At 31.8% G+C, this 10,976-nt stretch overlaps 1 protein-coding gene across 1 annotated transcript; it reads left to right on the top strand.

The window, feature by feature from the left end:
- The first annotated feature begins 1,970 nt into the window (after positions 1 to 1,970).
- LOC111040489 lies at positions 1,971 to 3,457 on the top strand. The gene is made up of 3 exons (XM_022324420.1): positions 1,971 to 2,127; positions 2,678 to 2,828; positions 2,911 to 3,457. Exons 1-3 carry the CDS (start codon positions 1,971 to 1,973, stop codon positions 3,455 to 3,457), a joined length of 855 nt encoding a protein of 284 aa, XP_022180112.1.
- The last annotated feature ends 7,519 nt before the right edge of the window (positions 3,458 to 10,976 follow it).

Raw genomic sequence — 10,976 nt, 5'->3', positions numbered from 1 at the left:
TTAAGTATCAACTATTTATTATATTGTAGACACCATGCCGAGGGTATACAAAAGAAAAACTGAAACATCGTGGGATAAGCATCAATTATTAAATGCAATTGAAGACTATCATTCTGATAGTCATCCATCGGGCAATAAATCTGCTAAACGTTTTGGCACACCTGAACCAAAACTTGGGAGATACTTGAAAAAAAATCCTGTGGTAAATTTATAACTATTTTAATTTAAAAATGTATTTATATCTACCTACTTATATAAATTATAGAATTATCCCATACATGGTGGAAGATTCAGAAATACCTTTTCTGATGAGCAATTAGAACAACTTAAAAATTATATAACAGATATCGATAAACGTTCCTTTGGTTTAACAAAATATCAATGTCAGAGGTTGGTTTATGATTTTTCTCATCAAAATAATATTCCTCATCGTTTCAATAATGAAACCAAATTAGCTGGTGATGACTGGATGTTAAACTTTATGTCGATAAAAAAATTTGAGTTATTTTTTACATAATTTTCATCTACTTACGAATAATGTTTCTGGAGTTACACGTATGGAATAATGTATGAAACATTATGTTTTGAATTTCAAAAAATTTACTAACAAACATAAATAATTGTATAAAAAAATGCAAAAAAATATACGACGGAGAAAGCGGTATCCAATTACGTAGCATAAAATAACCACTGGCAGAGTTGAAGAAACTTTGAAAGAATCCCACGACCGCCAGAGGTTGCCCTTACGGTATTTATGCTATAGGTGTTATTATAAAGGATATACTACTAATAAATTTGATCATAACTGTCAGCGTCTCGTAATTTGTAAATTGTATGAATTTTTTTTGCATATTTTTGGATATTGGAATGAAAATGAATATTAATTGCATATTTCTAGATAGTAGCACACATGTTGCATATTCTGTAACTATAATAATAATAATAATACCAAGAATCATTATAATTCTATTTTTGTTCATCAATTACGTATGTACAAATACCTTTTTGTTTTTCCTCATGGTATGGAAGAACGGAGAAGGAACCATGTTGCTAATACTTCCTCTCCTGCCCCCATCGTTTATTGAGCAGTCAATAACACAATCAACTAGCAGTAGTGGGCTAGTCTCCCACTCACTTGGTAGTATGAATCTTAGTACATCAGTATATAGGTACATTATGGGAGACTCTATTCTCCCTAATTTGCCTTTTTATACAGTAAAATAGACTTAACTATGTTGATCTTCAGACGCCAGGGTCCGGAGGAACGTCTCTTGCGTCTGCGGCCTACCGAGCTCATCGCTGACAAGATGCGCTCCGCCATTCCGTAGCACAATCTGAAGACTTCCTTAGCTTCTCTCAGCACCGTGGATTTCTGGGTCGGGTTCGCCGGGAGCAGTTCAAACGCTGGACCACAGATGATATCTGGGATATCGCCGGTCCTAGGTCGACAACCTTGACGGGCGCTCAGAGGTTCTCAAAATCCGTCCCAGTAGGCGCACATGAACAATGTGTCGGATTCGACTTAACACCATTTTTTTAAAAATGTTTTTGATATAAACCTCGATCTAAAAATAATAAAAATTAGCTTAGTATCAAAATAGTACAATTTGATTCATTTTTAAATTTTAAAGTTACACCTTACAAGTACATTATTTTGACGTGCGCTGTATTATCGGTAATTTCGATTTGTTTTATCTAGAAGTGTTGTCAGTGCTATTTATGAGTTCAATGAAATATCTTATCTTATAAGCTGTAGCGACGACGCAGTCGTCAATCGACACTGTCGACTGTAAAGGTACGGTGTCCAATGCGCGACCGGTCGCGCTCTATCGATTATTCGCGTTTCCCATTGACTGGTGTCCTACCCGCGACTGCAACGCGCGACAGATAATTTGCCGTCGCGACCCGCGACAATACCGCGACGAGAGCAGTGTAGCGCGACGCGTCGACGATTCGTTCTCCCGGTCAATATGTCGGCTATAGCATTTACATCACAAGAAGATGAACTTTTTATTGAATCCGTGCGTAAATATCCAGAGCTTTATGACTGTTCACACATGCAATATTTTAATTTAATAGTTAAAGATGCAAAATGGAAAGAAATTTCCCAAAAAATTGGAAAGTCTGGTAAGTAGTTAATATTTTTTTTTATTTAAATAAGAATAACGACTACCTATTTACAATCTGTGTACAACAAATACAATAAACAATTTATACTTAATAATGATAATATTTATATTTTTATATGATATTAATTATATAATTTTATACAATATATTTAATAATAATTATGTTTAACACGTTCAACGCCACGACGGGTTGTCAAACATGTATAACATTGCCCTGGTCGCCGGTGTCGACAAATATATAAATACATTGACAATTCACTATTTTGACTGGTGATGAGATGTGATAAACACAGTGGCGTAAATTTATCCACATTTATTTATAGTTATGTTATTAACCATTTTCTATTATTATACCAATATGTACTCGTATATTTATATTTTATTGTGATCGGCCGACTCGAGTGTTAATGGCAGCTGATAAAGAAAACGTATTACATAGTTTAAAATTATTATATGTTTGTTTTATACATGGTGTATGTTTTTTGTATTATTTTGGTTATTCCTGTACAATATAAAACGAATAATTATTGTATATTAAAATTGTATAGTCGAAGATTGCAAAAAGCGTTGGAAAAATATCAGAGATTCTTACAATCGTAATAAAAGAAAATTGGGTACGGGTTCTGAAAGATCGCTAAAAAAAAAGTGGCCTTTGGCAGCACACGTATCTTTTCTAGATAAAGTTCAACACGAACGAAGGTGATTACTAATTAGGCTTTTATACATTTTAATACAATACTTAATAAATTGTATATATTTGTATATATTTTTTTGTATTTAGTTCTTCTTCTAATATAAGTGTAACTGAAAGTGCAACAGTACTACATGAAGAAGGAGAACTTGACAGAGGAATAGGGGATGAGTTTGACGGAGGAATAACAGAAGAAACCGAAAAAACCAAAGATAGTCCACAACGTATAAGATCGAAGCAGGACAAGTTGGTAGTCCTCCTTGCAACAAGAAATGAAGAACAAAAAAAGTTAATAGCAGCTATCCAGTCTCAAAATGAGACAATTTTAAATAGAAAAATGAATGAGGGTGATGATATAGATTTATTTTTCAAAAGTTTGGCCATGACTGTGAAGAAGTTACTTACTAAAGGTATCAACGAAGTAAAAATGAAAACATTAGCATTGGTGGCTGAAGCTGAAGAAAAATATGCTGCACAACCAACAAGAAATTTTACAGCTCAAGGATATTTTAATCAACCAAATGAAAACTCCATACAAATGTCACCTTCAAATGCATCAACTTCAACATACGGTACATCTGAAAGCTCACAAGGTTTTACAACATACAATTTTGATGAAAATATATTATATGAATAGATTTGTTATTACTATACTGTTCAAGATTGAAGGTTATTATTTTATTTTATTCAAAAACAGATATTTTTTTTAAAATTATATTTGTAATCACTAAGATATAATACAAATATTTTTGTTATGCTTAAAAATGTATACTAAAAGGTACAGTGTTATTTATAATTTTAAAAAGTATTTTAATAAAATGTTATTATTATAAAATATTTAAAAGTATTTAATTATTTACAAAATTGCCATGGTACAGAGCCTTCATTATTGAAGTATGACTTGAAACGCTCTCTTACATCAAAACCTTCAATGTTGATAAATCCACCTCCTCTTGATAATGGTAACATGTTATTTGTTGGTGTTGATTGTTCATCTTCGTAGTCGTAAAATGGGTGATTATTTTTTTCCATGTAACCAGTTCTCAACATATTGTGCAAGCAACATGCAACCCAAATAAGATCTTCACAAGTTGATGTATCTAAATTTATCGGCTGATAAAACACTCTAAAAACTTGGCTCAATAAACCAAAAGCATTTTCAGTGACTCTTCTTGCTCGACTTAGTCTATAATTGAAAATGGTTTTTGTTACATCGTCTCTACCAGCTTTCTTTGTATATGGCTTCATTATATGTTTATGCAACCTGAACGCTTCATCACCAACAATCACGTGGGGTACGACTATGCTAGACCCAGGTAGTGTAGAATCTTCCGGAAAACCAAATGATCCGTTCAGAATTTGTTTGCCCATAGTTGATTTTAGGAAAATGCCACTGTCACCTTCCTTTCCATAAGAACCTATATCTACTACTATAAATTTATAGTTTGCATCAACTATTGCCAATAACACAATGGAAAAGAAATCCTTGTAATTATGAAATAAACTTCCCGAATTTTTTGGACTACGTATACGTATATGTTTCCCATCGATTGCCAGAATACAATTTGGAAAATTCCATTTACAACTAAATTCTGCAGCTTTGTCTTTAAATTCTACGTTTTTCGGGTCTTTCAAAAATATTGGTATTAATTTTGCTTTCAATACAGCCAAAGTTTTTTTAAGAATTCTACTTATGTAGGTGTGACAAATTCGAAAACCAAACGATAAAGATCGTAATGATTCACCCGTAGCCATATACCTACATAAATAAAACAAATTTATTTAAAATTATGTACTATTAAATTTTATATCTAAAACCATTATAGTAGTTTGAACACATACCTCAAGGTAACTGCCAATTTTTCCGCTGCAGAAATGGGGTCTTTTACTCTCCTTGAAGGTAATTTTGTAAGTTCCAATTCAACTAACGATATCAAAAAATCGAATTGTTGGCGACTAATGCGAAAAAATTCTCGAAATTTGACGTCATTTTCGAACAAATGTCTATTTATTAGGATTTTAAAATATCCTTCAGAATCGTGGTTTAAAAATAAGGAATCAATTGGTTTCCTTTTTTTAGGCAACAAATACGAAAATAATATTTCATTATCTTCCAATTCATCTTCTATTAAGTTTATAATTAATTTATTATTATTCAAAATACACAGCAACTCATTGTCGGACATGTTGGTACCGTTTTACGTCAACCTTAGATAGACATCGGCGTGCTACTGACGAAATTTAGAATCGAGTACCTACCTTTTAACTACGATCAGTCCAGTGTTGCCAGATTTGGAGATTTTTCCCCAATTTGGAGATTTTCGTCATTATTTTTTTGTGTTGAGGAAAAGTTTGAGGATTTGTCATAATTGGGGAAAAATTGGGGATATTTTTCAATTTATCAAATATAAAAAAATATATTTTATATTACATTAACCACAGATATAAAATATATTATATATTATATATTTTATATCTGTGACATTAACATAGTATTTGTTCCGTAATCATGATAACAGTAGAACAGTTGTATACATAGATAATAAAGAATTATTATCTTTATTATCTATGGTTGTACATAACCGAATCGGCATTGATAAGAAATAAGAATACAAAATACAAATTACAAATTAATGACAATTGACATTTGACTATTTGAGTTCAAAGTTGTAGTGATTCGTATTGACAGTGGCATCAAGTATTTTCTTTGTTATTAGAATGTCGGATGAATTGAGTAGCTCCGGAGAAGCTAATTATACCAAAAAGTTGAAGACGTCGAAAAAAAAATATTTGCACAAGTTTAGAACAGAATGGTTAAGTAATCCAGATTATTTTACTTGGTTAAGTTCGAGTCTAAAAGGTGATAAATTCTTCAAGTGTAAACTATGTAAGAATGACTTTTTAGGAGGGATATCAGCTGTTCAAAAACACTTTGCCTCTGAAAAACATAAAGTTATTGAAAAGTCAATTAACAATGTCAACAAAATAAATAATGTTGCTGCTTATAAAAACGCTGCTAATTTAATTAAAGACACTAAAATAGCTGAGATACGTCTTGCAATGTTCATTTCAGAGCACAATATAGCTTTGAGAACATCAGACCATCTCGTTTCCCTTTTTAAATCCATTTGCCCCGAATCTAGTGTTGTCAAAAACCTCACATGTAACCGTACTAAAGCGACTGCTATAACAAATAATGTTATTGGTAAGTATGAATTTGTAAATCTCATAGAGCGAATGAAGACTCAATCATTTTCTATAATGATTGATGAATCTACTGACAAATCCAGCACAAAACATTTGGCTGTAGTTTCGCGTATGGTTCAGCATTCAAACTTTGAAGTTAGAGATGAGTTTGTTAAACTAATTGAAGTTTCAAATGCAAGTGCTAAAGGTGTGTATGATGCTATTATAAATTTTTTCAATGTACATGATATTCCCTACAAACATAACTTGGCTGGTTTTGCATCTGATGGGGCAAACGTTATGTTTGGAAATAAGCATTCTGTTAAGTCCTTATTAGAAGAAGATGTACCTCATTTATTCGTCATTAAATGTCTTTGTCATTCGTTGGCGTTATGTGCTTCATACGCGTGCGAAAAACTGCCTAATGATGTGGAAAATCTTGTACATGAAGTGTATAATTATATGAAATATAGTTCTAAAAGACAAAAACATTTCCAAGAATTTCAAGAGTTCTTGGATATGAAACCAAACAAACTATTACAGCCATCACAAACACGTTGGTTGGCACTTCAGGCTTGTGTTAAAAGAATGGTTGAAATGTATAAATCGATAAAATTATATTTCCAAGCTGAACATCTACTCGATAATAAGGCAACAACTATCCATCAAAAACTCTCTAACCCGGTCAATGAACTATATTTACATTTTTTAAACTTCATACTACCTATAATAACAAATTTGAACATTGAGTTTCAATCTCAAAAACCTAAAATTCATTGTATCTATTCTAAAATGGAAACTACGTACAAGTCTATTTTAGAATGTTATATAAAATATGACTATATAAAGACCACTCCCACACCTAATATTCAATATAGAAACCCATCAAATTTTTTACCTCTTGACAAAATGTATCTTGGAGCTCAGTGTATGGCTGAACTCTCAAGAGATGTTCTTTCTATTCAAAACAAGGAAATTTTTTTAACTAATTGTTTAAACTTTTTGGTTGAATGTTGTCACCAATTTTATAAACGTTTCCCTTTCAATTCAAAATATGTTCAAAGTTTAAAACATTTGGGTTTTCTTGATCCCAAAAACATGGACAGTATAATATCAATTTCACCTGCTGCTTCAGACTTCCATTGTTTATTAGGTCTTGATCTAAATGATTTGGACTCTGAATGGAGAATACTAAGACACACTGAAGTGAATACAAATGATGATGTAGTTGATTTTTGGAGGAAGGTTAAACAACTGAAGAAGGGTAATGATGAAGAAATGTTTCCTAATCTCATGAAACTTGTCACTTTCTTATTTACGTTACCCCATAGCAGCGCAGCAACGGAACGAATATTCAGCACAATAAATTTAAACAAAACTAAAAGCCGTAATCGTTTATCTACAGAAGTTATAAGTGGGCTTTTATACAGCAAAAATCTTCTAAATTCAGCCAATAAATCATGTTATAATTTTGATGTAGAACCAGGTATGATAGAAAATTTTAATAGTAGTATGTACAATAAAAGTTTGTAAATTTAATTTTTCTATCGTACACTTCTATATTTATCAATATTATTTTATATTATTATTTACCAAAAGGAATTGGAAAAAGATCATTATTATAATATTGTATGAAGTCTAATCTATAGACTGATTTGTTATTAAAATGTTACTACTTATTTTATATTATTATTTATCAAAAGGAATTGAAAAAAATGAATTATTATAATATTGTATTAAGTCTAATCTATAGACTGATTTGTTATTAAAATGTTACTACTTATTTTATATTATTATTTACCAAAAGGAATTGGAAAAAGATCATTATTATGTTGTTAGTATTTTATTTTAAAATGATCTTTAAAGTAAAGTTCATAAAAGTGATTTTGTTATAATTCAGTTAATTTGTTCTCTTATTGTTGTAACTAATAAAAAAATGATAAATATAATGCGTATATTTAATTGGCCTATAGAAAATTTAATTCTAGAAATCTTTGATAAATATATTAAAAAATAACAGATACACAGATACATACAAAAAAATAATAATGATTTGTTTTTATCAAATTTAATTTAATTAATCTATCAATTCAAATAATTATAGGTTCAAATTTAGGCCAATATTTAAAAATGAATTATATTAAGAAGGTTTTGTATAAAAATAATGCATTCACTACACAAATAAAAAGAGAAAACTGTATGGGTCATAAAGAAATGAATTAACTAATTAAAAATGGGTATTTAACGTAGTATATGATAAATTATGACATTACGTATAGGTAGTAATCTATTATTATTAGTGAAGAAGTGAAAGTTGATCTGAGACTTGCGAGCGTCAATTTTTTGACTGGGGATTTTTGAGGATTTTTTGAACTTAAATATCGGGATTTATTGAATTTTCATCTGGCAACACTGGATCAGTCGCGCATTGGACACCAGTCGGTCATCAGCGACTGAAAATTATAACTGGTCGCGGCGACCGGTCGCGCATTGGACACCGTACCTTAAAGCTGAAAGTCCAACAAACACACACATAATCGGATAATCCACATGAATATCTAAATTTTCGGCTCGGGTGCGTTTAATTTTTAATTTAAAATTAATTTGTCTTACGTAAGTAAACTTACTTTATACTTTAACCTTATTATCTATTATTTTCTTTATTGTTATAATTATTAATCGATAAATTACACACTCAAATAAATGTAAAATAACAATTTAGGAACGGTTCCTATTACTAACATACCTAACAGTTTTTGTAATGCAAAAGAATATCCTTAATTCTTAGTTATGCGTTTATAATGAAGAAATCAATCAATATTAGGTTTTTAATGATTGTTTTTTTTCTATTATTTCTACACCATCAGTGATTGATAGATCACTTTGATAGCTTTTTCTAATAAACGTTCTAATAGTAATACGTGTATAGGACTTTGAACTGGAGCGTGAAATTTTGAACCGTGAAATAAACAATAAGAATAGTATAAGTACAAACCGTATCATTCACTTATTATAATAGCCTGGTGTTCTTAGGCCAATTATCAGCTATTGTCCCAAATTTTTGGATGGCTGGATGGGTGACCATAGGGTTTTTAGTGACAAATCCTAGCCACATACACACATGTTTCGTGTGTAACCAACCATACCCTCCACATAGTAAAATAAACTTACAAGTAACCCGAAGCACCCTAATAATCTAGGCTAATGATTAGGATGTTGAAGCTTAACTTTATAATAAAAATAAGAAAATACATTTTAATGTATTGCAGTATTTTCTTCTTGTTTGTTTCAGGCCACGATAGTCTAAACGGGCTATTATGTCTTCCAATCGGACTAAGGCATATACATTTGAGGTATCTTCAATACAAACAACGACTTCGAAGAACGGATGCTCTTATATGGAAAGAGACAACCTACTAACCACATCTCCATTATTTCATCTGTGGCTAGACCATAACGTGCTAACCATCAAACACAGCCATTGCATTGACATGCAGAGTTAACGAATCATTATTAATCATTATTATTACAACACAATGGGAAAGGAAGTGCTGTGCTGCGCCTGAAGCTAGAGTTCAGGTCTCCCCAACTAAACTGATGAGCATATTTTATACTATAATATTAACTTATAACCTTGTATGTATAATAAGGGGCCCGGAACAATGGGTGCAATGGTTACAACAGCCACCACGACGAAAATTCCGTGAGGGCGTAGAATCCACGTACAATTTTCAATAATTTACGCTCCCGTGACCAAAACTCAAATATATTTAATAAACTGTCTGTTTTTAAGTATTAACACACATACAGTAAACTAGTTGTTTTATTTAGAAATAACTTGCATGTACTGTGCATGTAGAAGTTAATATTTTATATAGTATATGAGGTATGCAGTGGTTAAAGTGGGGGAGGGGACGTAGGAGAATTCAGTAACCCTACCTCTAATGGTGGTTAAAAATCGTTCCCTTTAACGGCTTTAACAAATTATTCGAAAGGTGCGTCGAAACGCTCCAATTATATCCAAACATTAATCAATATAATTCAGAATTCCGACAATTCAGTTGAGATTGAAACCAGGATTACTGAGAAATTGTTATCACTTATTCGAAAAATACGAAAACGTTTACCATTACCACGGACTAAGATAGAGAGGACAGGAAACGAGCATATTTTTAACGAGTCCTAAGTGCCTCTGTTGATATCTGTAGTATATAGCTAGTTTTAACGCTACCTAGTGGCTGGGTAGACAACTAACAAGGATAAGAATGAAAATTATAGTATCAAATAATTCAAATATGATAGACCGTGGAGTGCGGACTAAATATTTAATACTAATATTACTAATAAAGTAATAAGTATTTAAGTATGTAAAAATAATAATATCTTAAAAGTTAATTCTTATTTCTTGTCTATGGTCCCTGTTGAAGACGAATTAAATATAATGATTGTACTCCGCGCCGCTCCTACTTTTAAATTTCGCGGTTAGCGACAACGACTCGCGATATGTCGTGGACGTAAAGGGGGTGCACATTCACAATATCTTATCCCGCACAAGTTGAGAATAAATTAAGGCTCAATGGCGCAATATATATATTTTTTACAACAACATAACATTAGGTACACATAATATAACAATAAATAAAAAAATTCAATACTAAATAAGTAGAAATATGGTATATGAAGACCTGATCGACACTCCGGCGTAAGTCACTGGTGGTCCGGTCCTGCTGGAAACGCGATAGCGTCTTCCTCTTCGAGAATTATGGTCGGCTGTGACACAAACTACAGTAATCCGTCAAACTTCGGCTATCCCGAAGTTTTCGACGGTCGTGGTTTGACAATTCGACAAAAGAGAAATAATGGATGTCACATGACCACGAGGTCGGTCACAGCTCAACAGCGAGCAAAAAAACGAACCGGCGGTGCGTAATACGCCTGGTTCAACAAAAAGGATGGTGTCCCGGCACGAG

This window comes from Myzus persicae, unplaced genomic scaffold, assembly GCF_001856785.1.
Source record: "Myzus persicae strain clone G006 unplaced genomic scaffold, MPER_G0061.0, whole genome shotgun sequence".
NCBI classification, from domain to species: Eukaryota; Metazoa; Arthropoda; class Insecta; order Hemiptera; family Aphididae; genus Myzus; species Myzus persicae.
The sequence above is the reverse complement of the archived record's forward strand: the minus strand, read 5'-3'. Positions and strand labels throughout refer to the sequence as shown.